General features: G+C 62.5%; 2 protein-coding genes across 4 annotated transcripts; both read right to left on the minus strand.

Moving 5' to 3' along the window:
- Positions 1-2,496: 2,496 nt before the first annotated feature.
- On the minus strand, positions 2,497-6,401 carry TRMU (tRNA mitochondrial 2-thiouridylase). Of its 3 annotated transcripts, XM_036740678.1 has the most exons (11): positions 6,278-6,401; positions 5,792-5,957; positions 5,331-5,437; positions 5,110-5,232; positions 4,849-5,021; positions 4,643-4,696; positions 4,489-4,555; positions 4,291-4,391; positions 3,984-4,128; positions 3,822-3,904; positions 2,497-3,253 (listed from the first exon to the last, which is right to left on the minus strand). In XM_036740678.1, the coding sequence occupies exons 1-11, from the start codon at positions 6,378-6,380 to the stop codon at positions 3,089-3,091; spliced, it is 1,287 nt and encodes a 428-aa protein (XP_036596573.1). In that variant the 5' UTR covers positions 6,381-6,401; the 3' UTR covers positions 2,497-3,088. The 3 variants fall into 3 exon arrangements, with proteins under 3 accessions (XP_036596573.1, XP_036596571.1, XP_036596572.1); XM_036740676.1 differs by having other exon boundaries at positions 3,984-4,391; XM_036740677.1 differs by having other exon boundaries at positions 4,489-4,696.
- A 4,991-nt stretch (positions 6,402-11,392) lies between these two features.
- Positions 11,393-16,478, minus strand: LOC118833313 (G2 and S phase-expressed protein 1-like; the record flags this gene model as incomplete). The annotated part of the gene is made up of 8 exons (XM_036740679.1): positions 11,393-11,733; positions 12,216-12,452; positions 12,746-12,911; positions 13,438-13,680; positions 14,229-14,301; positions 14,631-14,915; positions 15,983-16,127; positions 16,320-16,478. Coding segments are annotated over 8 exons (1,392 nt in total), but the record flags the coding sequence as incomplete, so codon positions are not given.
- Between the last annotated feature and the right edge of the window lie 190 nt (positions 16,479-16,668).

Raw genomic sequence — 16,668 nt, forward strand, 5'->3', positions numbered from 1 at the left:
GAGCCCACATGGGAAGTCTGAGTGGGCACCATCCCATGGTAGGTGGCCTTGAGTCACAGGTTTGCCTTTGGGTGACACGGAGCCACTCGAGTGTTGAGCAGATGAGCATAGACCTATTAGTAGAGAAGAGGAACCGGGCCCTTCCTCATGAATGGATAGGAAGGGGAAAGAGATGGGAAGCAGGCTTGTGAGGGGCTGTAGCCTCCTGCTCCAACAGAGCGAGCCCCGGACCCACCTCCACCTCAGTGACCTCAGACACAGCCTTTCAAGCTTTACGAGCCTTGATTTTCTCATCTGTGAAAGGGGAGGAGAATACCCCTAACAGAAGCGCAGGGAAAGCCAGCAAGGCCTGAGTTTGAGGCCTGCAGCTGCCAGATCCCAGACGAGTCACCAGGTGTGAAACCCTCAATTGCAGAAAAGTCACTGACTTATACCAATGACATTGCACTCCGGGTCAAAAAGGGAAGGACTTGGGATGCTCCTGGGGCTGGCCCAGCCACCCCTGCCGATGGGGACACCGAGGCCTGGGGAGGACAAGTGAGTTTTCCAAGGCCACACCGCTAGTGTCATCAGAGGAGAGATTGAGCCCAGGGCCTGTGACCCCTGAGCCGAGGCTCCTTCTGCTACACCTGGCTGGACCGCACGAGATGGTGGAAGTTAGGAACTGGGGGGACGCTGACCGACTTCATGACCATCAGGCTGACCACCGGCTGGTGGAGACAGGAAAGGGGGTCAGCTGTTTCGTGGACGCTTCTAGGCCAGGTGCGGGTTGGACTTGGGGCTTGTGAGGCCCTGTCCATCCTGGCCTCCTCGGTGGCTCCGGCTCAGGGCGGCCCCAACAGAAGCATCCCCCCTCCCCCACCAGCATGTCCCACCACATTCCTGTGTGCTGGGCCCCGATTTGTGAGGTGTGGGGTCAACGGGCGGGTCACTGTCGGGCCCCTCAGGGACAGCGCTGTGACAGATGGGGTTGTCTATTTTCAGAGGAGCTGCAGAAGAGGCTGCATAGGCCCCCTCCCCACTCCAACCCCCATCAGCCCAAGCTGTTCCATCCGCCGTGCTGCTTCCAGGCTAAGAGCCTGCCTGTGTCCCTCATCACCTGAGTGACCTTGGGCAAGCTATCTGGGCCTCGGTTTCCTTGTCTGTAAAATGAGGAGGTGGACTTAGATTTACAGACCTCGGCTTCACCACAGAGCAAAGCCCCCTGCCATTTGCTAAGGGGTGTTTTGTGGGTTAATGCTCCTCCAATGAAGAGGATCAGAGAGCCCCAAAGCCTGGGGCTGAGCACCAAACAGCTGTCTCCGAGTATGTCCAGAAATAACCTCTGCCCCCAGGGCTCCGAAGGAGGCTGCTGGTGTGAATGATCAGGGGCCACGGTGGCTCCCCCTCGCTCCCTCCCCCACTGCCTGCCCTCACAGCCAAAAGCTCCTGACCTTCCACTCCATGGATGCTGTCAAAAGCATGTGGCCCAGTGAAGGTCCCATGGCCACCAGACAGAGGGAAGGTGGCTGGAGGACACCCGACCAGCAGCTCATCTTCCCAACGTCATGGCTGGGGGGCCTGGCTCTGGCTGAGCTTGAGAGCCATCAGGCTAAAACCACTGAGCAAGAAAGTCCTTTACACAAGGTTTTGGTTCCATGCCAGTGCCTGTGCCACTCACCCATACTTCCAGAAATAAATCAAATGGGGAGCACCCCATGGTGCAAGATCTTAGGGCTAACATGAGGCTGTGATACCAACTCCCCCACAGTGCCCTGCACCGAGCCAAGGGGCAAAGCAGGATCTGACGGATAAGGCTTCTGAGGGCCACAGACTGCAATCAGTGGTTCAGAGGCTGCAGCGGGCACTGCCAAGGGGCATCAGGGAAGACTTCACAGCGGGCCCAGGGGCTGCGGGTGCAGAGACAAAGGGAGAGGGCCCCAAGGACCACGTGTGGTCCAGCGCTGCCAGAACACGGCTCTGTGAAAAGCAGTCATGGGAGGCTGAGGGTGAAGAGGTGGGTGGAGGGCCCCATGGAGGGCAAAGGTGAGGCGGGGAACAGGGCAGACTTGGTGTATCACCTGCCAGGTCCCCAGGAGGCTCCCATCCGGGCTGCCCCAGCCCTGCCAGAGCAGCCCCCAGGTGGGTCACCAGGAGCCAGAGGGACCATCTTCCTAGACAGCCCCCTCGTCCCTCGGGCTGGACTCAAAGCGGACTTCCTTGTGTGTCCTGGCCCCCACAATGAGCGGCAGCGGAGATGTAGGATCCCAGGGTGCGCCCTGACCCTCCTTCCACCTCCTCTGGCCCTCAGGCCTCGGCCCTGGCCTCCGCGGGCCAGGATGACCAGCAGCCAACCAGCCCTCGGACGAGGGCCAATGAGGCTGCCCCCAAATACGACAGCCGTGAGTGACAAGCTGTGACCCCCAGGCCTTCAGGGAAGCCCCCTGAACCCAGTGCAGGCGCAGATCTCAGGATGGCAGAATCGGAAGCGGCGAGGGACCAGGCAGAACCATCCTGTCCTGTTCCACCTTTTATTATGTCTCTAGGCCCAAGCAGGGCAGCAGCTGGGGGGCCCAGTGGTTACAGCGCTGGACCTGGATTCAAATCCAGTCTTCCTGGGCAAGCTGCTTCACTCTGGTTGCCTCAATCTCCTAATCCCCAAAACGGGCTCGAGACCACCCAGCGTCTGGGCCGAGGAAACCCCGAACGGGGTCGGGGGAGTCAGACCCAACTCCACACCCGGGATGAGGCCCCCAACGCAGGGCTGGCTCAACACCGGCTCCCCCTGCTGCCAGGGTCTCGCTGGCTGCCAGCTCCTGGGGCTCCTCTGGGCACCTGCCCACAGTCCTGGCCCCAGAGAGCTCTGGTCACACCGGCACCCCACCCTGGCAGGGGCGAAGGAAACGGAGGAGCCAGCCCCGTCCAGGCACAGCCCAGGACCTCCCCCAGCACAGACCGCAGCCCAGCTTTCTCCACAGCCATGCTCTGCCCCAGGGGTGAGCCTCCTGGCCCCTGCATCTAATAACTGGCTGCCCCATGTGGTGGCGGGGCCTTAGGAGGACCACCCAGCATCCACCCTGGACCGTCCTCGGGGCCCCTCCCCGGAGGCTCAGCTGGTGGGATCCGCGGGGGGGCCGAGGCCCTGACCGCCATCCGAGGCCTCGCTGGTCAGCGCAGCCCGCCTCCTTCCCAGCTGCAGCGTGTAGGCCGAAGGCCCCAGTCTCATGATCTTCCCGCTGCCCAGACACTCATCGCCCTTGTAGAACACAGCAAACTGAAACATCGAACGCCCAGTGAGTCGGGACCCCCGAGTGGGCGGCAGGCCCCGGCCCCGCCCCCCAGGAGAGCTCCCAGCCAGCGGCCAGGCTGGAGGACATCAACCCTCAGGGCCCGGCCATGCACTGGCGACAGCATTCCAAGGACTCTGCGCTGAGGACGCCCCGGGCCTGGAGGCCGAGGATGGAGGGGAAGAGGGCCCCCTGTCCCCGCCTCCCCTTTACTCCCTCTGGGCAGCAGAAGAAGAGCCTTGGGCCTGAGCATCCCCCCAGCCTGCCAGCCCCCTCCCTCCCTCACCTAGGGCTTTAGAGGAGAGAACAGCTTTCCGTCACCCTGGGACACTCTCGGGCCCCGTATTCCCTGCGCTCGGCCCCCCAGCTCTGATTCTGAGCTCCTTGAGGACCTTCCTGACAGCAGCCCCCAGAGCTGGGCCCTCACTCCCTCCCATCAGCCCGTTCCCCACAACGTCCCGGTTCCTCATTCCGAGAGCAGGAAGGGGCCCCTGGGGCCAGCGGGGGCTGCCTCGACGCTGCCCCTTGGAGGCTCCGGGTCTGGCAGACGCTGACCTGGCCCGTGGCGAGGGCTCTCATCGGCTTCACGGAGGTCACCCACACGCTGCCGTCCTGATTGAGCGTCAGCACGCAGGGCACTGCGGAGGAGAAGCGGGGCTCAACACCTGGGCCGCGTCAGGGAGGCCCGAGACCGGGGGGCCGCCGGGCCGAGCTCACCTAGCTCCATCTGGTGCCGCCAGCGGACGTGACACTCCATCATCTTGCGGTGGACCAGCCGGGCCGGGGGCTCCTCGGCGATCCAGTGCACGCGGCCGGTGCGCAGCAGGTCCCGGTAGAGGGCAGGGTGGTCGGGGCCCGGGGCCTGGGGAGAGCGCGGCGCAAGGTGGGCCGACAAGCAGCCCGCGGCGGGGCAGGCCTCACCCCCGGGCCTCCCGCGTCCCCCGGTAAACTCGAGGGCCCCATCCAGGAGAAGGCCAGCCCACGCCTCCCCACCCCCACGCGTGTCACGCCCACGCACGCTCACCACAAACACGTCCCCGCTGCTCACGTCCTTCTCCACCACGTACCACGGATCTCTCAGGCCCCCCAGCTTAGCGCCTTGGCCCAGCGTGAACAGGAAGCAGCCTGGGGAGGGGGCGCGGTGTCGGCCCCGGTGCGGGCACTGCCCCCCCCCCCCGCACCCCCGCACCCCGCAGGCCCAGGCCCAGGCGGCCCCTCCTACCTCGGTGCGTTCCCAAGACCCTGCCGTCTTCTACGGACACAAAGTTCCCCGGGCGAGGCCGTAAGTACTGCAAGACGGAGGGAGGCCTTAGGTGCAGGAAGCGCCCTGAGGACCCCGGCGCTGCGGGTGGGCGGCCCCGCCCAAGGCGCCTCACCTGCAGCAGGAAGCTCTCCAGGTGCCGCTTCCCGATGAAGCAGATGCCCATGCTCTGAAAGGGGAGCGCACGCGGCTCGTCGGTCTGGGGGCCCCGCCCCTCGCTTCGGAGGCTTCTCGGTCCCGACCTGGGTCCCCTCCCCCACCGTCCTTTCCCCCTCCGATCCTGGCTCCCCCTTCCAGAAGTGCGGGCCTCCCCGCCCCCACCTCCTTCCTCTGCAGCACGTGCCCCAGGCCGTTCTCCGCCGCCATCTTCTTCACGAAGCCCTTGGTGAGCCCCCCCAGGGGGAAGAGGGTCCTGCGCAAGGCCTCCTGGGGCACCTGGCTGAGGAAGAAGGTCTGGTCCTTGGCGGAGTCGGCCCCCTGGAGGAGCTTCACGGCTGCGGAGGGAGGGAGGAGGCGGCGGTGGGGGGAGGGGCCCTGCCCGCTAGGCCTCCCCCCCCACACGCCCCCGCCCGGCCTCCTCACCGTCCCTGGCTTCGAAGCGGTTCCGGAAGAGCCCCTCGGGCCTCGGCGCGCGCTTCTGCTCGAACACGTCCTCGTCCTCCAGGGACGTCCGGGCGTAGTGTCCGGTGGCCATCGCGTCGGCTCCTGGGCGGGGCGGGAGCGCGGGGGTCACGGGGAGAGCCTGGGGGGAGGGGCACCGCTCTGGCTCCGCCCCTCCGCCCCGCCCCCAGGGGGGCACTGACCCAGCTGGCCGACGGCATAGCGGAAGAAGGCCTTGAACTTGACGTGCTTGTTGCACAGGATGTCGGGGTTCGGGGTCCGCCCTCTCTCGTACTCATTCAGGAAGTCCCTGCAGGGGGCGGGGGCGTGGTCAGTGTCCGGCCCCTCCCCCCCATGCCCCCCCCCCCCCCCCCCCGTCAGCGCCAGAGCTCCACCCGTGCCCACGCCCAGGGAGCCCCGTGTGACAGATGGGGAAACCGAGGCAGCCCGGGAGAGGGCAGAGAGGCGCGCGCACACACTCGGCACAATCACGCAGCCCTCCCGGGAGAGCGGGCCGTCACGGGGTCTCCGGGTGGGGACCGAACCTCTCTGGGCTCTCCCGGTGCAACCTGCCCTGGGGGGGCGGGAGCAGACCAGGGCGCGGCATACAGTAAGCGTCTAATAAATGCACACGGGGGGGGGGGCCGCCCCGGCCCGGCCGTACGTGAACACGTCGTGCCAATACTCCTTGACGAAGGACACCTGGCGGAAGGGGATGTCCAGCACGCGGCACACGCGGGCCGCGTCCTCGCAGTCCCTGTCCGCGGAGCATGCGCCGTGCTCGTCCAGGGAGTCCCAGTTTCTCATAAACACGCCGGTGACCTCGTAGCCTGGGAGGGAACGAGGGACGGTCAAGACCAGATACCCGGGGTGGCCCTGGGTGATCCCGTCATCCGAGTGGGGAAGAAGACACTGAGGGTCACAGTGGCAGGCGTGAAGAGCCTCAGTTTTGGGGTGCCCCCATCACCCGAAAAGGCGAAGGCAGCTGGGGGCAGCGGCTGTTGCTGTCCCAGCCCACCCCCTCCGCACAGGGCCTGGCACACACTAGGTGCTCAATGGATGCTGACGCCCAACACGCCCAAGACCTAGGGCAGGAGGGGGCTTCCCTCCCCCTGCCGGTCCCACCTCCGCGCCTCTGCTCCCTACTCACCTCTGCGGCGCAGCAGGAGCGCGGCCACGGCGCTGTCCACGCCCCCAGACACAGCGCACGCCACCCGCCGCCGCACGACCCCGACGCCAGCAGCCGCCGCCATGTCTCCGGCAGGAAGCGCGTCCGGCTGCGCCGGAAGTGTGTTCCGGAAGTACCGCCCGAACGCTCTGGGCCGGAAGGGCCGCCTCTGCTGGCTGAGAGGAGAGGGCAGGGCCTAGGGGGAGGAAGAGGCTGAGCTGCGCGGGGGCGGAGCCTCGGGAGCTTCGCGGGGGAGGGGCCGGGGGAGTCGGAGCGTGGGCAGCGCGGGGGCGGGGCCTGGAGGGCTCAGCGGGAGCTGCGCGGGGGAGGGGCCGGGGGGCTGAGCGTGGGCTGCGCGGGGGCGGGGCCTGGGGAGCTGCGCGGGGGAGGGGCCTGGAGGGCTCAGCGGGAGCTGCGCGGGGGCGGGGCCTGGAGGGCTCAGCGGGAGCTGCGCGGGGGCGGGGCCTGGAGGGCTCAGCGGGAGCTGCGCGAGGGCGGGGCCTGGAGGGCTGCGTGTGGGCTGCGGGGGGCGGGGCCTGGGGAGCTGCGCGGGGGAGAGGCCTGGGGGGCTAAGCGTGGGCTGCGAGGGGGCGGGGCCTGGGGAGCTGCGCGGGGGCGGGGCCTTGGGGGGTCTGAGCATGGGCAGCACGGGGGCGGGGCCTGGGGAGCTGCGCGGGGGCGGGGCCTGAAGGGCTGCGTGTGGGCTGCGCGGGGGCGGGGCCTGGGGAGCTGCGCGGGGGAGAGGCCTGGGGGGCTGAGCGTGGGCTGCGAGGGGGCGGGGCCTAGGGAGCTGCGCGGGGGCGGGGCCTTGGGGGGTCTGAGCATGGGCAGCACGGGGGCGGGGCCTGGAGGGCTGCGCGGGGGAGGGGCCTCTCTGTGCTTCCCTGATTCCTCCCACTCTTCCACCTGCTATTGTCTCCGCCCACCAGGGGGCGTAGCAGGGCCGGGAAAGAAAGGAGCGAGGAGGGGGGAGGGGGCAGGGGGGAGGGCGGGGACTGTGGCTGGGCCTTTAGCTTTTTCCACATGGTGCTTGCACACAGTAAGCGCTTAATAAATGCCTCCTGGCAGAGCCGCTGCAGCTGGGGGTGAGGTCAGCCACGGGAAGGGGCTGGGCTGTGGGGCCCCCAGGACCTGGGTTCAGATCCTGCCTCTCACACTTCCTGTGGGCCCGTCCTGCCCATGGACAAGGGCCGAGCCTGCTGTCAGCTCTGCGTGGTCCCTGAGCCCAAGAGGCAGAAGCCCATCCTGAGAGTCAGAGCTCTCCCAAGTGAGCTGCCAGTCCCTGGAGGGCTCCGAGAGGGGGAGGGGCAGAGGCGCACATGACCAAATAAGCAGATGCCAAAGGCAGTAGAGAATACCCCTGCACCCCGATGTGCCCCCTGATGTGGGGTTTGATCCACTTTAATCACAGCCTTTGGAACACTGGGACACCTAGGGCCCCTGGCTCTTCTTCTGGCTTCCTCCTCCCGCCAGCCTTCCTTCACCATTCTGCCTGATTTGGAGCCTGTGCCCCGAGGCAGGATTCCAGAGGAGAGGGTCGAAAACCCCAGAGACCCTTAGGGTTCTTGGGGTGGGGGGACACAGCTGAGCAGGAGGCTGGTCTGCCCAAGGAGAGGCCTTGGGTCTCTCTGGAAATGCCTGCCTTTCCATTCATTCTGCTGCTAGGAGCCAATGGACTCCATTCAGTGCCAACTGTGTGCCCTGCCGGCACTGTGACAGGCTGACATTCCACGGGGGACAGAACACGCCCAGAAGAGAGAGAATAAATACCAAGTAATCTCGAGGGGCCCTAATCAACCTCAGGGAGAAATCCAGGAGGGAAAGGGGTTCAGCCTGGGCAAAGGCTCCATGATGGGAGACAACAGGAACGTGAAGGATGTTTCTGCCACTAACTCAAAGTGGCCAGTTAAATAAAAATAAAGATGAGTCCTGCGAGGGGCCTGGGCTCCTCCATGTGCCTCTGAGGCCCCCCCATCTCTCAAAGGCCATCACCATGGTGGGGTGGGCCCCTCCCAATTGCAGGTCCGTCTGGAGAAGGGGCGTTCCTTCCTCTCCTGCTTCCTTTTCCAGTGTTGAGGAGGCCTTTGTGATGAGGTCTAGACTGTGGGAGCCCCCTCGAACCTTCCCACCAGATGAGGCCAGGCCCAGATCTCTAGGCTAGGTCACTCTAACCTTGTCTGGCTGGTTTCCACCCTTGATCCTATCAAAGCGTCTATGGCCAAGTCTGTCACCCTTAACCTAGCCTACCCTCTTTGGTCTGTCATCTCCTGGTAGCCTTCCGCTCCTTCCCACCCTTAACCCCATTCTCTTGGTTCCTGGAGTCTGACCACCCCAGTCCCATCAAGCTCCTCCTTAGACTCCTCCTCCCATCTCCCCAGGAGCACCCTAGATCCCTCCCACAATCTTGTGTATCTGAGTCTCATCTTGCTTCTGATAATCCTTTAATATCAATTCGGTAACTTCAGTAAGGGCCAGAGCCTGAACCAGTAATTGCCAGAAGAAGAGTCTGAACCCAACAACCTCTTTGTTCTTGGAATAAACTCGGAGAATACCTCTGGCTACGTCAACAAGGCCAGATGGGGCTGACTTTAGAGCATGCTTTCCTGTCTCTGGCCATTAAGGATGAGACCCTTAAACCGAGACACAATCTCGACCTACCGTATTTACAACCTGCTCAATTTAGAAAAGTCTTTCTCTTGTATCGCGGTTAAACATACATGGAGATCGTAAAATTGAGTGACACAGACACGCGGAGCTGCAGCTGTTCCAAGAATGTATTTAAACCTTTTCATGCTTGTGTTCAGGCCATCAGATTTTGTCTGGCTCCGTATGTGTATGTATCCACTGCTTTAAGGAAGTAAACAGTACGAATTTACACATCACCTAGCCTGTTTGCCTCCTTTAACCAAACTTTCAGGTCGACACCCCCACAAGGGGCTCAGATTCCATCTACCTCAGATGGAATCTGACCTGCCTCTGAAAACGAGCATCACCAAGGGGAGATTTCCTAAGACAAGCCAATATAGCACACCTTTAATAAACTTTCTCTTTGGCTGTATGATGAGGTCTGGGAACTATATGCCTTTAGGGGTGCTCGAGACCCCAAAATACCAACAATCCGGGTCCTGCTCTAATGAATTCGACTCAAGCCTTCTCACAGCCAAAGCGAAACAAAGTTTATTACAGTTGCCGTGATGGGTTGTCTTAAGAAATCTCACCCTTTGTGATGCTCGTTTTCGCAAGGGGCCAGATCGATCTGAGGTAGATGGAATCTGAGCCCCTTCGAGGAGGCGAGATGAGACCTAGATACACAAAGATTGTGGGAGGGATCTAGGGTGGTCCTGGGGTGACGGGAGGTGGGGTTCAGGGAGGGTCTTGAGGAGCTTTTTGGGACTGGGGTGAGGTCAGACTCCAGGAACCAAGAGAATGGGATTAAGGGTGGGAAGGAGCTGAAGGCTACCTGGAGATGACAGTGGATGGTAGAGATCTGGGCCTGGCAGTGATGAAAGGCTTATGGCCTCAGGCAGATGTCTCATCCACTAGGAAGACTCAAGGGGAGTTCAAGGGGGCTCCCACTGTCTGAACCTCATCCGTTTGTATCAGTAATTAAGGTGGGACTTTCTTTTACTGTTTTCTCTTTTAGCACTTATTTAACCAAGTGCCCTTGAAGAGTCTGGCCTTTGTTTCTTTGATTAAATCAGGAGTCTTTGCTGACCTCCTTGCCTCAAGGAAAGCCCAGTTTACATGGGTTTGAGTCACGTTTGTGACCTGAGGCTTTTAGGCCACACAGATTTGAGTCCAATGTTTATGACCGTTTTAGGTTGCATGGGTGAGTCGCATGTTGTGATGCCCTTTGACCCAGAGGTTGCATCTTCCCTTGGGGGCCCGCTCATGGCGGAGTGTCGATGTGGAGACTCTAGGCAAGCCGTAGTGATTGCCACCCAGACCCATTGGTTCTTTGGTGACTATGAATTGTGATTTGGTCTGTTTGTAATTCGTGTCTGCTCTGAAGCTCAGGGTGCTGGCTTTAACCCCTGAGCTCAGTGAATGATGTTTGTATGTTGGATTTCCTTAGTGAAGCACATCAAAGACCTATGTCGGCAGCCTTCTGTGTGCTGGTTGTTGTTGGTTTTACACAACCACAGAAGCTGCTGGCACGTTGTTGCTACAGCCTTTCACGAGGCCCACTGCCCAAAGAGCACCAGGTGCGACTCACACCTCAGACACTGGCTCACCGGGGGGTGACCTCGGACAAGGACTCAGTTTCTGCCTGTCCCACTATGGAAAGGTGAGGGGCACCAGCTGTGATTCTGGCTGAACCCACACGGTGGGGGTTGGTGTCCTCAGTGATCTCTGTGCCTGGCCTGGAGCCTGACGTCCGCTCCTCCCCAGGGTAGTCTCTGACCTCGGGGGAAGGGTGCTGTCCATGCTGCAGAGTGGGCCAGGGATACAGACCTGGGGTGGGGGGTGGGGGTCTCCTTTGCTTTTCCCTGTAGGCTGGGAGGTGCAAAGGAAAGAAAATAGGATCCAGCATGGGGTGGGCCAGACCCCCATAGCCCCCCTTCATTCTGCTCTGCCCCCGGCCAGGATCCCCATCAAGTGTGGGCCTGCCTGGTGGGGCAGGGGGCCCTGTCCAGGATGGGCCTGCCTCGGGGAGGCCCACAAAGTCCCAGAAAAGAGGCCAGGTGCTGTAGACCAGAGAAGCAGGATGGGCTAAGGCCTGTGCTGCTGGAGGGGGCCCCTGGGCAGGAGGTCAAAGCTGGGAGGTGGGCTGGGGCCTTTCCTATCGCCCCACTCAAACCCCAGATGCCTCCTCGAATTTGAACCTCTGTCCTGGGAGCTCCCTGCTGGGTGGACACAGGCCTCCCGATGCAGGTGAGGACCTTCTCTGGAGCTGCCTGCGGCTCAGGGTGGGGAGGACTAGGTCAGGGTCCCCCAGCAAGGCCACAGCTAAGGAGGGACTCGAGCTTGGCTCATCCCCGCTTCATCAGGGCCCGTGGCCTCTGACCTTCCTCCAGTGCCCTGCCATCTACACTAAGGCTGCCATGGTTTAGGGGTTGAGTGGCCTCATCCACTTGTGAATGGAGAAAGAAAAAGCACAGGTTCAGGGAGTTTTATTTAAGCTCTGTTGGACTTTTTAAACAAATGATAAAAATAGACATTAAAAAAAACAAAAACAAAGTTTCTTAATTTGTCTTCATAAATTACCTATTTTTTGTTCACTGGTGAGATGCTGGGCAGTCTGCCCTCCCTCTGGGCCGGGTCAGCCTCTGTCCCTCCTCCCCAGGCCAGGCCAGGGCCCTGGACTCGGGCACACTGGGCATGCTTGCCAGGGTCTCAGGGCTGGTGTCCACCTAGAACTTGAGGAGCGGGGAGTGCAGGTTTTCTTTGTCCTCAAGAGGGCTCAGGCTGATGAGAGGGGAGCTCAGATCTATCAGCTGAAAAACACAACAGACAAAGCCGCATTCGGGCTGCCTGCTGTCTCTCGGCCACACCGGGGGCCCGGCCCAGGGGTCTCCCTCAAGGGTAGCGCTGCTCCCTCTGCCACAGGCCCCCAGGGACGGCGGTGTCTGCTGCGGTCAGACATGTTCGTTGGCTGGCTGGCCACAGGAGGGATGACCAGGTCTGGTCACTACTGTGCACCAGGCCCTTCTCTCCTGAAGCTCTAACAAACGCCTCACCCTTGGGATGCCTGGCCCTGGGAGCTCACAGTCTGGGGCACCCCCCCCACACACACCCCATGAGCAGGTGATGGGCCGAGGGGTCGGCCGAGGGGAGCCCGCCTTCAGCCCACAGCGCTGTGCCGTGAAGGACAGACAGGTATGTACAATGTGGCCCCTTCCAACCTGACCACGTGCCCCACAGAGCCCTCCATGCCACAGGAGAGCGTGAGCTCCCAGCCCCCGTCCCCCGTCCTCACCTGCCCCATGGCCGGCAGAGGTTTGAATGGGACACTTTTGTCTGCTTCTGGGGAGTGAAACAGGTCAATGAGAAGCGGGCCTTGGCTGGCCCTGGCCTTGGCCGGTGTCAGGGGGAGCCGCCGCGGGGCCGCTTCAGGGCTGTTGGAGAAGTCGATGAGCGGCTGGCTGTGGAGAGGTGGTTTTGGTGTTGCTGGGTTGGTGGCACAGGTTTCGGGTCCAAGGTGGACAAACACAGCCTAGGAGAGGGGGCAACGGTCACTTGAGTCCCAACGTCCACTAAGCCCGTGGGAGAGTCTGGCTTTGTTGAGGGCATCGGCTCTGGAGCTTGGAGCCCCTTCCTCTCTGAGGCCTCGGGCGGAGGCCAAGGACATGGGGGAAAGGACATCCATGTGGCTCCCACAGGACTCAGGCTACTGATGCCCCGGGACAGAGCCACCGAAGGCCAGTGTGAGCAGTAGAGGGCCAGGGTCGCTGCTAGATCCCCACTTCTCACTCAGAAAACCACGCCCCCTCCCATGACAATTGGTACCTCAGCAGGGGCTGGCTTTGCCACTAGCTGCTCCTTGGTCTCCTGCCCAGAGGTCTGGGGGGCTGCCTGCTCGGGAGAGGAAAAGTCAAGGGCCAACGGCACCCCCAGTGGGGGGTCGGACGGGTGAGAAGCCCCCAGCCTGCTTCTCTCCTGGGCTTGCTCAGACCTGGGGAGGGAAAGGTGCCCACCCTGAGCAGCAGCTCTTTGACCCCCAGGGCTGCCCATGGCCACGGACACCTAAGAGGGCCTGAGACCAGGACGGGCTGTCCAGAGGGGGCTGAGGCTGGCTGGGCTGTTCCTGCCTCGCTTGGGCCAGGACCCCAATAATCCCTCCAGACCAGTGCAAGGCAGCCAGGCCCCCATGAAGGTTCTGAACCTGGAAGGCTGGTGAGATGGCGCCTTCATGGCCAGGATCCCCAGGCAGGGAGGACAGGGAGGCTGCAGGCAGGGGCACTATGGGAGGTGCATGCCCCACAGAAGGGACTGACTTCTCTCCCCTGCAGAGAGCAGCAGAGACCCCCAAAGGGGACAGACAGAAGGGGGACCAGGAGAGACCCTGCAGGAGCTGCCCCGCTTCAGAAACAGAAGGAGACTCAAGGCAGAGGAGGCCCCCCGGAGAGCACAGGGGGTGTCAGGAGAGGCCTGCTGGGGCCAGGGGTGAATGGGAGGCCCTCTTGCCCTTCTCATCTCACCTGCCTTCAGCCTTCTTGGGGCGTGTCTGTGAAGGGGGCTGGGCAGCCACCTGCCGCAGGGGGGAGGAGGCTCTCAGGCCAGTTCTGGGCGTTGGCCACGATGGAAGCGCTGATGCTCGGCGCCTGGATGGCGTAGGCAGGGTGGACAGGCGCCGGACACTCAGGGGGGTACGGGTACTGCTGCCGGGGGGTTGCAGGGCTCCTCCTGAGGAGCACCGGGCAGGGGTACCACGCAGGGCAGTGCTGGAACAGAAGAGCCCACTTCTCAGGCTGAGGCTGGCACAGGAGGGCCCTCCCGTGGGGAGATTCAAACACGGAAGCTGCCCTGGAGACCCTGGGGGTCAGGGGGCCTGGGCTACGGCCCAGGGAGTTAAAGTCTGGGTCTGTCCTCAGAGCAGATTACTACAGACAGAGAAACCGAGACCTCCGGACAGCCACCAGAGAAGGGCCGCACGACCAGAGAGCCCCCAGTGCCTCTCAAGGTCATCAGTTTAGCTCAGCCAACACTTATGGAGCACCTACTGCATGCACTTGGCAAGATGAGGGAGATGCGGTTTTTGCTCTTAGGAGTGGAGAGGGATGGCCCTCAAGGGGAGAGATGGCACCAACAAACTGACCATGAAGGCCCGACTAACAGAAGCCCTGGGTTCAAGTTACACCTCAGACCTTCACTGGCTGTCCACACCCAGTGTCCCACAAGCCAAGGAAATCACAGGATCCTCCACCCCTGACCCAGGTCCCTTCATTATAGGAGGGCCTGAGGAAGGGGAACCCCCGTGACTGCCCTTTACCTTCCACTTGTAGGGCCTGACGGTGGCTGGCTCACACCCTGGACTGGAGGAGTCACGCTGTCTGGGGAGGCACCTAGGACATAAGGGGGCGTTAGCCCCCTGCCCAGGGGTCTCAGGGTCCCCCACTGCACTGATAAAGAGGGGCGGTGCCTTGCAGCGGGGGGGCAGGTGCCGGCAACTCATCCCCTGCCCCTGCCCTAGGTTCCCAAGCTTCACTTCTCCCTTCCCAGGGTGGCTCCTGGCACCCCACCGGAGCGGAGGTGGGCCCCACAGCACGGGCTTGGGTTCCAGTCCCACATCATCAGGCTTGACCAGGCTGCACAGGTCTGGGCCGGGGAGGGACTGCCCACCCCCTGAATCGGTGCCAAGGAAAATCCCAAGGGCTCCCTGGACAGACCTTACCTGCAGAGAAAGCAGGACGGTGAGGCCCCACCTTGGCGCCAGAGCTGGGACCCCCAGCCCTCCTGGGCTTCATTAGCCGAGAGGCTTGGGATAAGCTGGGGGTGGAACTCAGCCTCTGGATTCCAGTTTTGGGGGTCTGTGGCTGCCTCAAGGAAACTGAGGCAGACTCCTTGGCTTGGCCAGCAAAGGGTGCGGACTGGCAGGAGACGCTCCCGTGGCTCAGTTGGCTGCCCGGCTTGGGCTGAGGAGTGTCGGCCAGACGGGGGAAAGGGGCGCCTGGCTTAACTTAAAGCAGAAAAGAAGGGGTACAGTGAGGAGGCCCCCCAGCTTGTCTCCAGGCTACACCCAGCCATCCTGTGCTTGGGCTCCTCCAGCAGCTGCTCTAGGGAGGGGGCCCATGGGCAGAGAAGGGGCCGGGGCACAGTGCCTCCTAGAGAAGACACTAGAGGTGGGCACTCCTGGGCCCCTCGCGCGCACACACACACACACACACATGCCTAGGGCCTACACGCAGCTGCTCTGGGGAGGGGTCATCCAGACCATGTTGCTTGACATCACTACTGACAGAAGTCCAGCCTCAAGGGCCACTTTCTGGCCTCCAGCCTTGCTGAGCCTTGGTGTCTGGGCCCCTCCTGCTGCAGAGGGGTTCGGCTGGGGCGGTGGGAGGGTGTGGACAGGGCACCAGACCTGCAGCTAGAAGAGCTGCCCCATATGAGGAAGGGGCCGCCCTATACAGCGAGGGGCCTGCAGTCACCTCCCCTTGCCACTAGATGGAGCCAGTGGGCCACTGAACCAGCAGGAGCAGGCCTGGCCACAGACTGAGCAGGGAGCCGGGGATGGTCCCTGTCAGAGGAATCACGGCATGCTTTGGGCTCATCTGTGCCTCTTCCATGGACTGACTACATGATGCACCACACCTGGCACTACAGCAGTGAGGGAGAGTGCTGGGGAGGAGAGTCCCTCCACAGGTACAAGATAACAGCACCTGTCTGTACCTGCCCGACATGGCATCCAGGGACACAGGCCGAGGCAAGACTCGAACCCAGGTCTTCCTGCTTCTGAGGCTGTTCCTTGGCTGCTGGGCCAAAGAAAGGGTTCACACAGGTGCAGGCTGAGCTTTCAGAACAGCAGCATGGCAGCCTGCTGTCTGTCTGTCTCTGCTTGTGTCTGGCTGTCTGCCTGTCTGTGCCTGTGTGTGTGTCTGTCTGTCCGCGCCTATGTGTGTCTGTCTGGGCCTGTGTCTAACACAGCGAGCATCCCATGAATGAGGAAGGAAGGCCTGGGAGGAGGCACTGATGGCCCTGAAGCTCAAGACCCTCCCCCGGGGTTGCTGGGGCGTGGCATGACCTAACCATTGCCTCTCGCCGGGGTCTCCACCGAGCTCGATTTTGAGGTCGGATTCACGCTGCAAACAGGGCTCAAGAAGGAGGTGCTCTTTCCTTTGAGGAGGGTCCTGGTGGGCCCCGGGAGTTTCAGCAGGGTTTTCCTTGCCCCAAACTGGAACAAGGAGCAGAGTTCAGAGCAAGCAGAGACGGTCCACGGTCCCCCTCCCCAAGATTTGCTTCTGCCCGAGGCTCCCTGTTGGCACTAGGCCCTAACCACCCAGAACTCCCCTTGGGCACCCCTGTTCTCACTTTGTGACCGCTTGGGGGAGGGTCTCTGCTGCCTCCCCCCTCAGGGCTCAGGCACCTTGCTGGGGGCAGGGAGGCCAGGGGGGCCTTTGGTGGAGCCACTGCCACTGATGGAGGAGGCACTTGCCTCTGAAATGCTGCTGGATGTGGCCCCTGAGGATGCTCTGGAGCTCCCTGGGGGGAGCCTTGAAGGATGGATTTGTTTCCCTGGTTGAGGCTGAAACATCAAAGTTGAAACACATGAGAACCAGCACTAAGGGCCAAGACACAGCAGGTGCCCCCCAAGTGAGGAGGAGGGGGAGAGGATGAGCTGTGATCTGTCCTGGAGGAGGGCAGCCCCACGATGGGGAGACAGAGATGGGGTGGGAACCTGGCTGGGGACTGGATGCTTCCCCACCTGCCCTCCC

Source organism: Trichosurus vulpecula, unplaced genomic scaffold (genome assembly GCF_011100635.1).
Source record: "Trichosurus vulpecula isolate mTriVul1 unplaced genomic scaffold, mTriVul1.pri scaffold_170_arrow_ctg1, whole genome shotgun sequence".
Lineage (NCBI taxonomy): Eukaryota > Metazoa > Chordata > Mammalia > Diprotodontia > Phalangeridae > Trichosurus > Trichosurus vulpecula.